This window comes from Arachis ipaensis, chromosome B01, assembly GCF_000816755.2.
Source record: "Arachis ipaensis cultivar K30076 chromosome B01, Araip1.1, whole genome shotgun sequence".
Lineage (NCBI taxonomy): Eukaryota > Viridiplantae > Streptophyta > Magnoliopsida > Fabales > Fabaceae > Arachis > Arachis ipaensis.
The window spans coordinates 120,502,068-120,521,229 of NC_029785.2; the positions used below are offsets into that span (position 1 = coordinate 120,502,068).

Here is a 19,162-nt window from a genome sequence, read left to right on the forward strand (position 1 = left end):
TATTTAAATATAATAAATTATTTCACGATTTTCGATTAATATTTTCATATGAAGAATTCTTCATATAATTAAGTATTTACCGTATTATTATTTTATTTGGAGAGAAATCCATGCACGGAAGAAGTGATGAAAATTTGAAATAGATACAATCTTTTCCCACTCTATAGTTGTATAGTCACATGGAGAATTTAGATTTATTAGGTGATTTCACCAAAACACTTGTCAATTTTGAGGACAAGTTATTCGTGCTTAAAGCTAAATAATAATAAAATATAAATCCATATAAAAGCTATACAACTCATTTCTTTTAATAGTTTTTTCTATCATACTTTAATTTTAGAACGTATAAATTAAAGTGATCTTTTTTATTAGAAGGTAGAAATTAGAACAAACATATTACTCCATAAGACTATGTTACTGTATTATATGTCAATGGTGATGATATATTGTACAAGATGGATGTTGATGATGTGGTTAAGCTTACTTCAGCAACGAATACAATATATTTATGTTGTTAAAATCGAATCAGATCGTTCGTTTTGACTAAAAAACTACTAAACCAAAAATTTGACCGATTTGATTCGTATAAAGAATAAAATCAATCAATTTCGTTGAAAATTATCAGTAACTTCACGAGTTAGTGCAGAACCGATCACGAGTTAGTACACGTAAAATACGCTCGTCTACGATAAACCAACGAGAAAAGATGCATCTCAGATGCACGCTAGACCTTATTGAACATATAAGTTTTATAAAGTATTCTCTTTTTATTGATATGCCTAAGGTAAAATTAACAAAGAATTTTTGGAATGATATGTATTGTGCATTGTTCAATAAACGAGACACGGAACTTTGGTTTATATTTATAACAGTTTTAATTAATTTGATTTATATTCATTTAATTTAATTTTAGTTTGTTTTTATTCTTTTTCAACTAATAATTTATTAGTTGCATCAATAAACCAATAACATGACCGATTTGATCACTAATTTTGTTCTAACAACTATGATATTTATTACGTTAGCACTTTTTTTGAAAAGACATATTTTAACTTTTAAATTTTGCTAAAAGAATATTTAAGAACATTTAGACATAGAAAATCCCCTAATATCAACGAATACATGACGAAAATTAAAACTTTTGTACTTCCCGCACATTCCTTCTTGTTGCTTGTGATATATGCAATTCTAATTGCCACCCATGAACAAGTTACAAGTAACTACTTTCATGGAGTTAGTAATTACTAGATGCGGTGAAGGTTTTGTGTTCGATCATTATAGATTTATCTCTTTGTTTTATATCAGAAAAAATAATTGTTCTCCTAGGTTGAACTTCGTTGGCGCTTATCTTGAACGAGGGATGTTGAAAATAACTGCTAGAAACATAGTTCATTGGATGAAGATGTTGGACGGCAAAGTTTAATTGGACTTGTTTTTGAAAATGGAGATGGTAGACTTGATTTCTGTTACGGACCACCAGTCCAGCCCGACTAACCGTCGGATCAGGTCGCCACCTCTAACCCAGACCCAAACTCTCCTAAGGAAATTTTACGGGTCAGTTCTTGGTACCCGACCCGGCCGACGACCGACTTCACCACCTATGCAACCCCTCACTACGCCTAGCAAACCGGTCAGGTCGGTTTCTCCGGGGCCACGGCCCGCAGCCCCAACCCGAAGTTCAGGACGACCAGTCCCTCCCACGTGGACAAGGACAACTTACAGGTGTCCTGGCCAGTGGGCTAGGTCATCTTTGGGCCCGCCCAACGCAGTATATAAGGGGAGAGGTCAGCACTCCCCCCAAGGTACACATCACCTTTCCTAATCCGGCTATCATTTCGTACGGACATTGACTTGATCGTCGGAGTGTCCTTGCAGGTGGCCACCCTCTTCCAGAAGACTAAAATAGTACTTCCAGGGATACGTGATCATCCTGAGAACTGACCTAGCCATTCGGCAAGTCTTCCAGAAATCCGACCTCGCAGGAAGAATGATGGCATGGGCGATAGAGCTGTCTCAATATGACCTGCAATATGAACCCAGGCAGGCAATCAAAGCCCAAGCCATGGCACATTTCCTGGTAGAGGTTACAGGGGAGGCTCCCGACGTACTCAGCACACGGTGGAAGCTCCATGTTGACGGAGCATCTAACCAAACGTTCGGAGGGGCCGGGATCATTCTTGAAAACTCAGCAGGAGTAGCCTATGAACAATCAATCAAGTTCGACTTTCCAGTATCCAACAATCAGGCAGAGTACGAGGCCCTGTTAGGAGGGTTAATACTAGCCAAAGAGGTCGGAGCATCAAGGGTAGAAGTCAGTAGCGACTCCCAGATCGTTACCTCTCAGATAAACGGCAGCTACCAAGCCAGGGACGCACTACTACAAAATTACCTGAAAAAGGTAAAGGAACTATGCCAAAGCTTTGAAGAAGTCACAATTCAACACGTCTCTAGAGAAAAAAATGCCCGAGCCGACCTCCTCTCTAAACTAGCAAGCACCAAACATGGGACAGGAAACAGATCCTTAATCCAAGGACTAGCAACTGAACCTGCAATCGTCATGTGTGCAACCCAGATGCTAAACCCCTCCTCTTAGATAGATCCTATTTTCCGATACCTGGAGCATGGAGAAACACCCCCAGATGAGAAAGAAGCACAAGCTACCAAGAGGGAAGCCCCCAAATACGTAATCATACAAGGGCAGTTGTACAAGCGAGGGCTCCACCAACCCCTACTCAAATGCCTGCGCCCCGACCAGACGGACTACGTCCTAAGCGAAGTCCACGAGGGGTGTTGTGATCACCACATCGGGGGAAGATCGCTGGCAAGAAAGATCATCCGAGCAGGATACTACTGGCCCACAATGATGTCGGATGCCCAGGAGTTCATTAAAAAATGTAAAAAATGCCAACAAAATGCCAACTTCCACAAGGCACCACCCGAAGAACTCAACTTGATGATGGCCCCCCGACCTTTCGCCCAATGGGGATTCGACCTATTAGGACCATTTCCACCTGGGCCTGGGCAAGTGAAATACTTGATAGTAGCCATAGACTACTACACCAAATGGGTAGAAGCAGAACCACTGGCTAGCATATCTTCAGCGAATTGCCAAAAATTCATGTGGAGGCAGTAATCACCAGGTTCGGAATTCCAGAAACTGTCATATCGGATAACGGGACACAGTTCACCGACAAGAAGTTCAAAGGATTTCTAGCAGGATTAAAAATCAAACAAAGGTTCTCTTCAGTCGAACACCCCCAAACCAACGGCCAGGTGGAGGCAGCTAACAAAGTCATCCTAAAAGGGTTAAAGAAGCGACTTGAGGGAAAGAAGGGCTTATGGGCAGACGAGCTAGCTTCAGTACTATGGTCTTACAAGACCACCCCTCAATCATCTACCGGTGAAACCTCCTTCCGACTCACATACGGGTTCGACGCAGTCATCTCAGTCGAGGTTGGGGAACCGAGTCCAAGGGTACTCCTCGGAGGAGGAAGTGAAGCAATCGAAAAGGATCTGGTTGATGAGACAAGGCAAATGGCGCACCTGGCAGAAACAGCTATAAAGCAAAGGATAGCCCTAAGGTACAATGGCAAGGTGTTAAAAAGAAGCATGGGAGAAGGTGACTTGGTCTTACAACACAACGACATAGGGCTACCAACCCTAGGAGAAGGCAAGTTGGCCGCAAACTGAGAAGGTCCTTGCAGGGTAAGAGAGGTCCTCGGTAAAGGAGGATACAAGTTAGAGAAGTTTGACGGAAGCGAGGTCTCGAGAACATGGAACATGGCAAACCTGAGGAAGTTCTACTCATAGGAAGAAGCAACCACACGACTTGACGACCTCAACCCCCCCCCTTTTTTTCCATGATCCTCCTTTATGTTCCCCTTTTATGTTCCTCTTTTTACATTCTAACAATGCGTCTATGATAAGTTTGTCTTTTCACAAGACTCACGTTGAAACAACAAAGCGACGAAAAATAACGAACGGTCGACCTAACGGGAACCCGGGACTGATCACCCCGGGAGCCAAAGGGACCCAAAGCAAAACGACTCAAAGTGACAAGCAACAAAAACGGTAAATACCATAAGAACGGTAAACCAAAAGGCCGCGACGGCCCGAGTAAGCAAAAGCAAATAACAATAAAGCCACGACGGTCCGAGTAAGCAGAAAAACAAAACAATAAAGGCAAAGCCACGACGGCCCAAGCAAGCAAGCAATAACTAAAAAAGCGGCCTAAATTAAGATAACAGTGCCAAAGTGTTCGTTACAACTAAAGGGCGCCTTAAAATAGCCCCGGGATAAAAACATTACAAAATATAAAGGAAAACAAAGACTGAGAAGTATCCATCTCAAGACTTGAAGATATCAACAATCTTCCCGTCCTCAACCGTTTTTAGAGCCCCAACTTGAGAAAGATCGAGGTCGGGAGCCAGCACGGCCACCTGGAGCTTAATTCCCTCCTCGGTCAGCTTCACGGCCTCCCGAGCCCCCTTTGCAAGCTCCTTATTTTTCTTCTTCAAAGCAGCTATCTCTTGACGAGCAGTCTCTGCCGAGCTCTCCGCCAACTTCAGTTTTTCCTCTAGCTCCTTGGCCTTCTTCTCAGCAGCAGCAGCCTCACCACGAGCAGTGTTCAGATCTTTCATCAAGGCGAGGTCCCGATCCACCAGCCTGTTGATCTCCTTAGCATCCTCCTCAGCCTTCTTCTCCTACTCGAATTTTGTCTTCAGGGACTCCTCCCGAGATCTTGAGTCAGTCAGATCTTTTTGGGAGTCCCGAAGCTTCACTTCCATAGCATGATAATTTCCCAAGACAGGCTCCACCTTCTTGGCAATGGCTGCAGCTCGAAGAAGACTGCGGTAGATCCAGCTTGAAGAAGACTGCGGTAGATCCACCTCACCTGCCCGAAAAGGTCGACATCATGGAAAAACTCTTTGGTGCCAGGGAGCAACTGGGATTCAATGAAACCCCCAGCATTGAAGTTCTTCTCCATAACCGAGAGAGCCTTCCCGGAATCCCGTTTTCTCTTCTTAAGGTTGCTAACGACTTTCAAGTCATTGATAAACCGCTATTTTATGGTTTATCTTGTGCTTAATTGAGTGGATTTTATCAATCTTTACCCACTTATTCATACTAATTGCATGGTTTTACATTCTCCTTCCTAATTTTGTGCTATGATTGAAAACATGCTTCTTTGGACTTATATTTGCTAATATTAATTCTCTCTTATTACCATTCGATGCCTTGATATGTGTGTTAAGTGATTTCAGAGATTACAGGGCAGGAATGACTCAGAGGATGGAAAGGAAGCATGCAAAAGTGGAAGGAATGCAAGAAGTTGAAGAAGTTGCTAAGCTGTCCAGCCTGACCTCTTCGCACTCAAACGGTCATAACTTGAGCTATAGAGGTCCAAATGATGCGGTTCTAGTTGCGTTGGAAAGCTAAAGTCTGGGGCTTCGATTTGATATATAATTTGCCATAGCTGCCTCAATGTCAGGCGACCCAAACGCATGGATCACACGGACGCGTGACCTGGCAAAAATGCAATCCACGCAAACACGTGGACGATGCCTCTACGTCACTTTGCCGCGACTTAAACGTAACAGAATACGCTGGGGGCAATTTCTGGGCTGTTTTTGACCCTATTTTCGATCCAGAAAATATAGATTAGAGGCTATAAAGTGGGAGAATGCATCCATTCATTTACAGGTCTTCCATCATTCACTTTTTATAATTTTAGATGTAGTTTTTAGAGAGAGAGGTTCTCTTCTCTCTCTTAGGATTTAGTTTTAGGATTTAGGATTATTTCTTCTTCATCACAGGTTCAATGTTCCTTTAATTTATTTTTCTACTTTTATTTTATTACTTTAATTGATATTTATCTTTCCAATTTAGCTTATGCTACATTCATGTTATGATTTTCTTAATTAATGTTATTTGAGGTATTTCAGTTTATGATCGTTTTATTCTATTTATGAATGCTTTTAATTTAATTTAGATATTTTCTTCCTTTTGGCTTTGGTTAAGTAATTGGTAACACTTGAGTTGTCAAACTCAGCAGTGGTTGAAATTGGCAGATTACTAATTGATCTCGATCGCTCTAAAGCTAGTCTTCCCACGGGGATTGACTAGGACTTGAGGATCAAGCTAATTAGTCCACTTGACTTAACTAAGTGGGATTAAAACCCAATTCTCATCACACCTGATAAGGATAACTAGGATAGAAATTCCAAATTCTAATACCTTGCCAAGAGATTTTATTATTATTAATTTGTTTTTCTTGTCATTTAAATTACTTGCTCCTTATTTCAAAAACCCCCAATTTACAAAACTCATAACCAATAATAAGAACATACCTCCCTGCAATTCCTTGAGAAGACGACCCAAGGTTTAAATACTTCGGTTATCAATTTTAAAGGGGTTTGTTACTTGTGACAACCAAAACGTTTGTAAGAAAGGACTTTTGTTGGTTTAGAAGCTATACTTGCAATGGGAATTTATTCTGAATTCTAGACCACGCAAAAGTTTCTCTCTTCAGTCATCGTCACCAAACCTCAGATCCAGATCCTCCTCTTCAAAAGGAGAATCCGCCTCCACACGCGGATTCCCCGAGGTGTTCTCAAGGGGAACCTCTTTCTCCGGCTGCCCCTGGTCGGCTCCGTCCACCCGACCACTACCCTCCCCGGCATCCTCCCAATCTTGACTCGCCGTAGGGGTCGCCGACGAGTCCTCGCCACCCTCGCCATCCCCTTGGATGAGGTTCATCAAGTCAGCCAAGGTTTTTCTCCCACCAGCCATGGAAACTACAAAGAAAGAGAAAGCAAAGGTATGAATAATAGAAGAGCAAAACACTAAAAACACAAAAAAGAAAAAAACTCACCAACGTACGACCGACCGGCCTTCCGGTCCCCCATAACCATGCGAGGATTAAGGTTTTTCTCGCCAAAAATAGCCAACAAAATGTCGGTGATGTTGCGATCTTCCGAACTCAACCAGTCATAAGAGATTTTTATCAAATAATCGGATCCTGCGCCGAAACTCCAGTAAGTCGGGATCCGCCTTTCTTCCTCGGCAGTAAGCCAGAAGGGTTGATGACCCTCGATTGGCGTAACTTTGAAGAAAGTAGACTTGAAGCCATGGAAAGAGTCCTCAAAAAGGCCAAAGATCCTGCGACCTTACTGGGCCCTGAAGGACATATACCCCTTCTTCGCCTTCCCATGACGAGAAGGATTCGTAAGAAGAAAGAGGTAGAGGAAGACGTTTACAGAGGTTGAAAGCTCTAGATATTCACAAACCATATCAAAATACCGGATGACAGCCCAGCTGTTCGGGTGCAGTTGCGACGGAGCAACATCGCAACGGTTCAACATAGGCGAACCCCCAAGGTCGTGAACATGGGTTCATAAACCCACAACCAAATAATAACCTGAGGAGCCACCAAGTTCTTCTGGCAAACGCGCTCCCGATTAGCAGGGACATAAACTTGGTAAAATGCCTCCTCGGGACCTCCCCCACAGAAGAGCCCCGACTGGCACAAATCCTGGAGGCTCTCCTTTGTGACCTTGGAAGGGGTGTCCTTCATGTCGGAAGAGACCCAGGCATAATGATCGATGAAATCGACTAGCGGCCGCTGAGCCTGGTTAGGGAGAACGAGGCGCTCATCCATACCTACAGCGGGGGCACCACCTAGTTAGAACGGATGGTCAGAAACCCGTAAAATATTAAAACCAATTACAAACCAAAACCACCCCCCAAGACATCCCTATGCTAAACCGGAATTTAAACTAAACCCAGAAAAACCCAGTGGCGCCCCCTCTAAAGGAAGAAACAACGAGAAGCAAAAAAGAAACCTAGGCATGCACAGGAAACGCACAAAGATACCAAGGGAAACCAGAAAAAGGAAGAAAGAAGAAAAACTATAACAACTTACCAGGGAAATGCAGAATCTGGAAAGGATAAAGGAAAATCCAAAAGGGCAAAGCAGCAGCAAGAGCAGAAATGGAAACGGAAGCAGCGGCAGTTCGAGAAAATAGAGGGAGAAGAAGAAGAAAATGGGTGTTCCGAAGGTTACCTGAAACTGTAGGTCGATCTCGAACGAGATCTTTTGTGCTGGTCGGAGCTGACATGTTCGGCTGGTGGATGGCGGCCGGAGCTGCCGTGTCCGACTTGTTGGACTTGGTGGCGGTGCTAATCCTTCATCACCGGAGGGTGGTGGTACCTGCAAGGGACTCTGATGCTTAAGTTAGCAAGGGTATTAAGCAGGTTTTTAGTAGAATCAGAGTATGAGTTATACCTGGGTGCTCCAGTGTATTTATAATGGTGTGGAGTGACCTTCTTAGATAAGATAAGTTAGTTATTTTATCTTATCTTATCTTATCTTATCTTATCTTTGAGTGAGGTCATCTTATCTTCAAGGGAACTGCCCTTATCTCTATAGGCTTGGGCTTCCTTTGAATTTGGGTTGTGTTCCTCTATTCGGGCCCTTTATTGGGCTTTCCTGGCAATTTGGCCGAGCTCTTTGAGAAGAGGTCGGATAGTCTGACCTGAAGAGGTCGGTCGCCTTGTCGCTAAACATCCCGGGTCGGATAGCTCGACCCAGGGTATGAACAGTGCTCCTGCTCGAGCTCGGTCTTTCTTTTGAGGTCGAGTCTTAGTTTTAGGACTTCGATCCTTCTCCGGTGAAGCCAAACTCGAGCATTTTGTCGATTTTGCTGAAGCTTTTTTAATGTAAAGCGTTTTCTCCTTCGCGCGCTTTTAACCCTTTTGTCTTTGGAAATGTGTGAGGGTTTAATACCCTCATTGATTGATTTTTAATGCTCCGTTTCTCTTGCTTCTTTTATTTTGAACTTTAGGCATACAAAACGGTTTTTTCTCTTTTCTATAACTTCCCCCTTTTTCTCTCTTTCTTTTTGCTTTGCCTGAAACTTTGCACATTCGCGTTTTTCCTCGTGACGCTGTTTGGTGATTTGTTGGTGCTTTGTTTGAAGGGCAATTTCACTCCTCCATCTTTCAACTTCTTCAGAGCTTTTCTTCTTTCAGGTTGGCTTCTTCGTTCCTTTCGTAAAATCAAAATTTTTGCTTGAGTGCATTGTTGAAAAGCTTGAACCTTTTCGTGCTTTTGCGCCTGCCTGTGACATATCTTTCTGGCTTTCTTTCGACCTTATGTATACTTTTTGGTATTTCTGATGATTAGGGCTTATCTTTCTGGCTTTGCATGTTTGTTGCTTACTGTTTGATTTTGTGGCTTTTGTGAGATACTGGCTTGTTCGTTTTTGGAAAAGGTTGCGTCTTTGGTGATTTTCCTTGGTATATTTTATTGCTTGATAGTTTTTGTAGACTGAGACTGTAGTTGCGAGGTGGTTTTAACGATCCTTTTTTCTCTTCGGAGTGTTGATTGAGAGAAAATTTTCTTCTGTTGTGATAGCTTTGTAGAGAATGATGATATTCTTGGCGATCTTGCTTTGATTTGTGTCTTTTGCTTAGAGTCTTTTGCTTTGTGTCATTGCCTCCAAAAGATGCCCCTGGACCTTGGTGTGTGTCTTGGGGCTTTCCTTTTACTGTTTGTATTGCTCTGGATCATGTTTGTCCGAGTTGTTTTGATATCTCCCGAGTTATTTTTTGGTGAGTAATCCATTTTCCTTTTTTGCTTGTAGGACTAGTTGGCCATGTCTACCCGTAAAAATATTATAGAGACATCTTCTAAGGTTTCTGAGGGGATGTCCGACTGGTTGGACTCCCTTGTGTTAATGTGTGTTTCCGTGGTGAATGCTGAGTTTTGTGTGGAGCTTAGGAAACATCACAGGATTTGTAGTAATCGGGAGCAGGAGAAAAATTATGAGCTAGTAGCACCTGATTCTGATGAGAGGGTCTGTTTCCCGACTTCCGTCCAGGGGGAACGTCCTTTTTTTTATGCCTAAGAATATTTCTTTAGTCAAATAAACATTACCTTTCCCTTTACTCCCTTTGAAACTAATTTGTTGTGGTCATGCAATGTGTCTCCATCCCAACTTCATCCGAATTCATGGGGTTTTGTTAAGATTTTCCAGTTGTTGTGTCAGGAATTGGATGTTAAGCCTTCTCAAACTCTCTTGCTTTACCTTTTCGTTTTGACCAAGCCTGGGATTTCTGCCAAAAAGAAAGCTTCCTGGGTTTCTTTTCGGTCTGCCCAAGGAAAGAAAGTTTTTTCGATGTATGATGAGTCTTTTAGGGACTTCAAGAATTATTTCTTTAAGGTTTGAGCTATTGAAGGAGCTCGTCCCTTTTTTCTGGATGAGAACGACGAGCCCGCTTTTCCTTTAGAGTGGCAAAAGAATGTTGTAGTGTCGAGGTATACGTGGAAGATGTTGGATGAGGTCGAACAGGCCTTTGTTAATGTGTTGGAGGAGAACTGGGGACAGCCTCCCTATCTTGACACAAAAAGGTTTTTAGGGGATCCTTCGCTTCTTCGAGCTGAGCTGGGTAGTGGTTGTCTTATCTTGTTTTCATTTTGTTTCCTTTTTGTCGAGCTTTGTTTTTTCTCTCAATTTGTAATAATCTTTGTGTTTTTTCCAGAGATGGTGAAAAACAATGAATCTATGAAGGCCTTTAAGAAGGCGAGGAAAGCTACTGTAGCTCAGAACATCTCGGCCAAGATGGCTAGGGAGGGGTCCTCTAAGGTTCAGTCGAAGCCATCCGTACCGAGCTCTCCTGGACCGAGGAGGATGATCCCTACTCCTCGGGTTCGTTTGTTTGATCCTTGAAGAACTGAAGATTGATGGTTTAGAGGTTATAGTAAACTCTTATTGCAAGTATAGTTACTAAACCAAGCAATCAACCTTTCTTACAAAAGTTTTGGTTGTCACAAGTAACAAACCCCTTTTTAAAATTGATAACCGAGTATTTAAACCTCGGGTCGTCTTCTCAAGGAATTGCAGGGAGGTATGTTCTTATTATTGGTTATGAATCTTGTAAATTAGGGGTTTTAGAAAGTAAGGAAGCAGTATGTTGAGTGATAAGAAAAATAAAATAATAATAATAAAATAAACTCTTGGCAAGGTATGAAAATCAGAATTCCTATCCTAGTTATCCTTATCAATTGTGATGAGAATTGGATTTTTCTCCCACTTTATTAACCTCTAACTATGAAGGTAAGTTAAGTGGATGAATTAATTTTGATTCCTCAGGTCCTAGTCTTTCCTTGGGAAAGGCTAGAGTTATTAGAACTTGAATTAATGAAATGAAGAAATCCAATTTTCAATCAACAATGAGTTTGATAACTCAAGTGTCTCCAATGACTCAACCAAATCCAAAAGAGAAAAAAGTCTACTTGAATGAAAATAATTTGGATAAACAAAGAACATTAATAAATTAAAGAGAGCAATCATAAGTTTGAAATACCTCAAATTATATTAAATAAAGAAATCAATTCTAACATGGATATTCATAAATTAAATTGAGAAAGTAAATAAAAAGAACATTGAACCTGGAATTGAGAGTCACTCCTAAAACTAAGAGAAATCCTAAATCCTAATCCTAAGAGAGAGGAGAGAACCTCTCTTCTAAAAACTACATCTAAATCCTAAAATTGTGAATATGAAAGCATGTCTATGAATGGATGCATTCCCCCACTTTATAGCCTCTAATCTGTGTGTTCTGGGCTAAAAACTGGGTCAAAAGCAGCCCAGAAATCGCTCCCTGAGATTTCTGTTACGTTTAGGTCGCGGGCAAGTGACGCGGAGGCGTCGTCCACGCGTCCGCGCGGATTGAAGTTCGCAGATGCGATGCGGGCGCGTTATTCACGCGTTCGCGTTGCCTAACTTCGGGACAGCTATGGCAAATTATATATCAAATCAAAGCCCCGGACGTTAGCTTTCCAACGCAACTAGAACTGCGTCGTTTGGACCTTTGTAGCTAAAGTTATAGCCGTTTGAGTGCGAAGAGGTCAGGCTGGACAGCTTAGCAATTTCTCCAACTTCTTGTATTCCTTCCACTTTTGCATGCTTCCTTTCCATTCTCTAAGCCATTCCTACCCTGTAATCTCTGAAATCGCTTAACACACATATCAAGGCATCTAATGGTAATAAGAGAGGATTAAACATAGGGAACTTAAGGCCAAAGAAGCATGTTTTCAATCAAAGCACATAATTAGGAAGGCAAATGTAAAACCATGCAAATAGTATGAATAAGTGGGTAAAGAGTTGATAAAAATCCACTCAATTGAGCACAAGACTAGGGTCAATCACTCTACTCTTCCCTAGTCATGCTTTCTAAACTTTGTTCTTCCTCTAACCAATCAACAATTATTTAATGCACCAATACAAACATCATGAGGTCTTTTCAAGGTTGTAATGGGGCTAAGGTAAGGGTAAGGATATATGTATGGCCAAGTGAGCTATAAATTGAATCTTTGAGTAACCTAAGCTATCACCTAACATACATATACTCTATATACTGTTAAATTCATGCCTAGCTACCCATAATTCCCACTTTTGTATGATTCCCATACTCATGTACCAAATTTTTGATATTTCTTTACTTTTATCACATGTGCATTGATCTTTTTATTAACTTAGCATTGGGGTAATTTTGTTCCCTTATTTATTTACTTATTTATTGAATATTTTTGGATTTTTTTTTCTTTTCTCTTTTTTTTTGTAGAGAAATAAACATAACTTATCATTGCACATGGAATTTCCATTATTTTTCTATTTTGGTTTTTCATGAGTAGGTTCCCAAATTCTCAATATTCAAATAAATTAGAAACATGTTACATTCCCTTATTAAACCATGTTCCCACAGTTTTCCCACACTTTGTTGATGCACAATCTCTATCTTAAGCTAACCAAAGATTCAATTGGGGTATTTAATTTATTTTTCTGTTTAAGGCTAGTGATGTGGTAAAATATAGAATGAATGGGATTAAAAAGGCTCAAGGTGGCTAATAAGGGTGATGTAAAGGGTAGGCTTATTTGGGATAAGTGAGCTAAAATCAAACAATGGCCTCAATCATATGCAAGCATGTAAATACACTAAATATTGGACATATAGACTAAAACAAAGTAAAGATCACAATTATAGATAAGTAAACACACAAGAATAAAATATTTATGGTTAAATAATGTAACCATATAAATAAGCTCAAATCTCACAGGTTGTGTGTTCTTAGCTGTAATTCATGTTCCAAATACAACTTCAAACAAGTTTAACACAAAAAAATTTTCAATTTAAATTAGTGAAATACTATAAAAATTTCTTGAAAAAGAAAATATTACTTCAACCAAGTAGTAACTAAATACATAAAATCAAACAAATATGCAATTAAATATGCAAATGCAACAACTAACAAGGAAAATAAACCATTGGTGTTGAGATAGAAGAGTAACTAACCCATGGAGATCGGTATCGACCTCCCCACACTTAAAGATTGCACCGTCCTCGGTGCATGCTGAGATGTGCAGGTGGACGGGTTGTTCCAACTGATACTTTTCTTTAAGGATTGTGCGTAGGAACTTGTGTGTCTCTCCCATGCAAACGTCTTCCGGTTCTCTTCCTGGTGGCCATCCTGAAAGAAAAAGGGAAGGAAAGTAACCCAAAGAAAAGATAGAAAACAAATAAAACATGGGTTGGTTAATGCCAAAAATGAGGGTCTCAATTTACATGGAAGCTTCAACATGTATGTGAGAAAACAATAGAAGCCATGGCATACCAGTGGTGCAAAATTTGCAACAAAGGGGAGGTGTGTGGGTAATGAAAATATCAATATAAGTTCATGTCAATGCAAATGAAGTGTAAGTATCATAAAAGATTGGCATTGGCAGATAATTAATATCATCCCATAGTGTAAAACAAGTTACTTAGCACCAAAATAATTCAAGAAAAGATGCAACAGTTGAATATGAACAAGTGACACCAATGGAAAAATAATAATTTTAGAAAAGAAAAGAAAAATATGCACAAAATTAAAATGCAATGAATGAAATATGCAAATAAATTAAGTAAAATAGAATGGAGGTGAAAGAAAATAAGAAAGGAAGAAGAAAGAAATAAGAAAAGATAAGAAAAATAAGGACTAGAGAAGAAAAGATAAGAAAATTGGCTGATCTGGATATTCTGTGCGCCGCTTGTGACGCGGTCGCATGGTTCACGTTTCTATGAAATGACGCGGACGCGTCATCCACGCGGTCGCATAGATCGATTTGTGCCATTAGCGCGAGGGTAGCCTCACGTTCGCGCAACTCTCTGTTCAGTTTGCTTATTGCCAAAATTTGGGGTGACGCGATCGCGTGGATGGCCTTATTTCCAATATGACGCGGATGCGTGGGTGACGTGTTCGCGTGGTCGGGCTTGTGCTTCTAGCATGAGTCCAGCCCAATTCCAACTCAACTTTCGGCCATACACCTTTTTACGTCGATTTACAGGGCCACGCGGTCGCGTGGGTGACGCGGACGCGTGGGGAGGCATTTTTCCCACATGACACGGACGCGTCAGCGACGCGGTCGCGTGGGGTCAAATTATGCTAAAGGCGCGCCTCCAGCCACGCTCTCGCGTGACTTTCTGTTCGTTTTCTTTTCTTCTCATTGCACTGGTGACGCGGACGCGTCAGCGACGCTGCCGCGTCGCGTGCGTGCTTTTTTTTTATAAATCTGAAAAAATACAGAATGCAGTGTTAATATGAATGTGATGCAAAACTCCAGGTTTAATATAATAAAATAAAATAAAACTCGAAAACAAATAAAACTAAATAAAAAATGAAAAAGGAACGATCATACTAATGAAGCTCGTCACAGCCATCCCTTCCCAGATCCTACTCGGAATACCACAGACAAGGTTTAGACTTTCCAGATCTCAAGAATGGCCATCCATGGGTTCTAACTTATACCACGAAGATTCTAATATCTCGGACTCGGTCCTCTGTATTAGATATCTAAGAGATACTCATTCTAGCTTGTTTGCATGTAGAACGGAAGTGTTTGTCAGGCACGCGTTCATAGGTGAGAATGATGATGAGCGTCACATAATCATCACATTCATCATGTTCTTGGGTGCGAATGGATATCTTAGAATAGGAATAAACTTGAATTGAATAGAAAAACAGTAGTACTTTGTATTAATTCATGAGGAATAGCAGAGCTCCACACCTTAATCTATGGAGTATAGAAACTCTACCGTTGAAAATACATAAGTGATAAGGTCCAAGCATGGCCGAATGGCCAGCCCCAAACGTGATCTAAAGATGAAACTAAAGATAATCCAAAGATGTAAAGACAATAGTAAAAAGTTCTATTTATACTAAACTAGTTATTAGGGTTTACAGAAATAAGTAAATGATGCAGAAATCCACTTCTGGGGCCCACTTGGTATGTGCTTGGGCTGAGCATTGAAGCTTTCATGTGGAGAGGTCTTTCTTGGAGTTGAACGCCAGTTTGTAACCTGTTTCTGGCGTTTAACTCCACTTTGCAACCTGTTTCTGGCGTTTGACTCCAGAATGCAGCATGGAACTGGCGTTCAACGCCAGTTTGCGTCGTCTAAACTCGGGCAAAGTATGGACTATTATATATTGTTGGAAAGCCCTGAATGTCTACTTTCCAACGCAATTAAGAGCGCGCCATTTGGAGTTCTGTAGCTCCAGAAAATCCACTTTGAGTGCATGGAGGTCAGAATCCAACAGCATCTGCAGTCCTTCTTCAACCTCTGAATCTGATTTTTGCTCAAGTCCCTCAATTTCAGCCAGAAAATACCTGAAATCACAGAAAAATACACAAACTCATAGTAAATTCCAGAAATGTGAATTTTAATTAAAAACTAGTAAAAATATACTAAAAACTAATTAAATTATACTAAAAACTATGTAAAAATAATGCCAAAAAGCGTATAAATTGTCTGCTCATCACAACACCAAACTTAAATTGTTGCTTGTCCCCAAGCAACTGAAAATCAAATAGGATAAAAAGAAAAGAATATACTATAAATTCCAAAATATCAATGAAACTTAGCCCCAATCAGATGAGCGGGACTTGTAGCTTTTTGCCTCTTGAATAGTTTTGGCATCTCACTTTATCCATTGAAGTTCAGAATAATTGGCATCTATAGGAACTTAGAATTCAGATAGTGTTATTGATTTTCCTAGTTCAGTATGTTGATTCTTGAACACAGCTACTTTATGAGTCTTGGACGTGGCCCTAAGCACTTTGTTTTCCAGTATTACCACCGGATACATAAATGCCACAGACACATAACTGGGTGAACCTTTTCAGATTGTGACTCAGCTTTGCTAAAGTCCCCAATTAGAGGTGTCCAGGGTTCTTAAGCACACTCTTTTCTTTGCTTTGGACCTTGACTTTAACCGCTCAGTCTCAAGTTTTCACTTGACACTTACACGCCACAAGCACATGGTTAGGGACAGCTTGGTTTAGCCGCTTAGGCCAGGATTTTATTCCTTTAGGCCCTTGATGAGGCACAGAAGTTGGTGAATTAAAAATTATTAAAATAATTACGTTGCAAGTATAGTTCTTAACTCACCGAAAATCTGCCTATCAATTTAGAAATATGTCACAGAGAGTTTAAATTAAAAATTACTGGGAGTTGGAGTCCCAAGTCGTCTCCCAACGAGTTGCAGAAAAGTGTGCTATTTTATTAATCAGATGTTCCAAGAAGTTGAGTTAAGTAGATGGAAAATTAAATTGAGAAAATTTAAATAATATGAATAAAGGCCTTGACTGGGAGTTGATTAGTTGGATTCTCTATCATTGATGGGATGATTTCAAGATTAATTTATAATTAATGGTTGTTCTGTTTAGTTATCCCTTACTAGGTAAAGGAAAGTCAAACAAGTTGGAATGCTAGATCTGTTCATGAGTTGCAACCCACTTAGTTCAAAGGGATTGGTGTTAGTGATTAGATAACAATCCAACGGTTAACCCAATTACAATTTTTCTTTCAATCCTTCCAACTCAAGAGTTCCTTTCAATCAACTCCCCATCAAGTGAGGGAACTACTCACTCATTGTAAATAATAAATCCATAACACATGAAAGGGAATTAAAAGAATACATGATTATTGGAATGGAAAATAAATTAAATTGGAAGAAATAAATTAAAATCATGAAAGTATTCAAATGACAAAATTGAACAAAGCAAAGAACATGGAAGAATAAAACCGAGTTAAGAGAACGAACTAGAATGACGAAGTTTTGATGAGGAAATAACTCTTCTCAATGTTCCAATGCTAAGACCAATTGAAAATTAAAATTCTTAAACCTAGAGAAAGAAACCTAAAGGAGTAAAAAAAACTAGATCTAAAAACTCTCCAACTGTCTAGAATGAATGTTGTCTTTTGTTTCTACATATTCTCTGTCTCTAGTCTGCTGTTCTGGGCCGAAAACTGGGTCGAAATAAGGTCCAAAATCGCCCCCAGCGAACTCTGCAGATTATGCAGATCGCACATGTCACGCGATCGCGTCACCCATGCGGTCACGTCATTCGCGCTTTTCCTTGCCACGCGTTCGCGTCGTCTGTGCTACCGCGTCGCTTGAGCTTTTCCAATCCGCGCGGCCGCGTGAGCCATGCGGCCGCGTCACTGCGATTTGCTCTCCTTTGCGCAGTCGCATGGCTCTTCTCGCTGGTTATCTCCTCAAATTCTTGTGTTCCTTCCATTTTTGCTAGCTTCCTTTCCAATCTCCAACTCGTTCATGCCCTATAAAGTCTGAAACACTCAACACACAGATCACGGCATCGAATGGAATAAAGGAGAATTAAAAATACATAATTAAAGTCTTTAGGAAGCCGTTTTCAAACATGTTATAAATTCAGGAAGGAATTATAATTTCATGCTAATTTAATGAATAAGTGGGTAAGGATCATGATAAAACCACACAATTAAACACAATATAAACCATAAAATAGTGGTTTATCAACCTCCCCACACTTAAACATTAGCATGTCCTCATGCTCAATTGAAGGAGATAAGGAAATAAGTATGAACATGTAGAAACTCATGAAATGCAATGCAAGCCTATATATATATATATATAAATAAATGCAACTGTATGATTCTTGCCCACTTGATCAAAAGTAAATAAGCTCTTCAAAATAATTACAATCAAATTCCACTAATTCTATCATTATACAATAAAACAGATAAAAAGTGCAAGAAGATAGCTCATGAAAGCAGGGAACATGAAAATTCAAGCATTGAACCCTCACTGATAATGTATGTACGCTCTAATCTCTAGTGTATAGGGTAATCACTCTATCTTTCTCTAATCATGCTTTCTAACTTTTGTTCTTCTCCTAACCAATCAACAACAGTTAATATACCAATACAAATATCATGAGGTCTTTTCAAGGTTGTAATGGGGCTAAGGTACAGGTAGGGGTATACATTTGGTCAAGTGAGCTAATAAATTGAATCTTTAATTAACCCAAGCAATTCTATCTTAAGCTAATCAAAGATTCAATTTGGGATATACAATTGTTTTTCAGCTTAAGGTTAGTAATGTGGTAAAATATAGAACAAATGGGATTTAAAGGCTCAAAGTGGTTAACAAAGGTAATTGAAAAGGGTAGGCTTAATTTGGATAAGTGAGTTTAAACAAATAATGGCCTCAATCATGTGCAAGCATGCAAATATAATAAATATTGGACATATAAGATAAAACAAAATATAGATTACAATCATAAAGAAGTAAACACACAAGAAAGAAATAATTATGGTTAAATAATGTAACCATACATAAAGGCTCAAATCTTTCACAGATTGTGTGTTCTTTAACTCAAATGTCATGTTCCAAATACAACTCAAGCAAATTTATCATAAAATTTTGAAAAATTAGTGAAATTTTTGTTCCAAAGATAGAGTCTTAAAAGAAACTTATTGTCTTTTCAATCAAGTAGAACATGCATGCAACTATCCTAACCTATGCAATTTATTCTATTCTATAAAAGAAAGAAAATCTAACTAAAATATCCTAATTATTGGTGCTAGGGAAAAGAAATTACCTCCGGAAGTCAGGTACTGACCGACCTCCCCACACTTAAGGCTTTGCACCGTCCTCGGTGCCGTCTGTCAGGAACAGGGGTGGACTGGTGGCAGTATCTCCACAGTCGGGACCATTATGGCTCCCTGTGCTGGTAAAAGAAGTGGAGTCCGGGGTATCCGAGTCCCTGAAGTGTCCCTTGAGTAGCTCATTGAG

The 19,162-nt window shown here is 40.1% G+C and overlaps 1 protein-coding gene across 1 annotated transcript; it reads left to right on the top strand.

Annotated features, from left to right (window-relative positions):
* Positions 1,991–3,690, top strand: LOC107611823. Its single transcript, XM_016313716.1, has 3 exons — positions 1,991–2,398; positions 2,594–3,021; positions 3,141–3,690. Exons 1-3 carry the CDS (start codon positions 1,991–1,993, stop codon positions 3,688–3,690), a joined length of 1,386 nt encoding a protein of 461 aa, XP_016169202.1.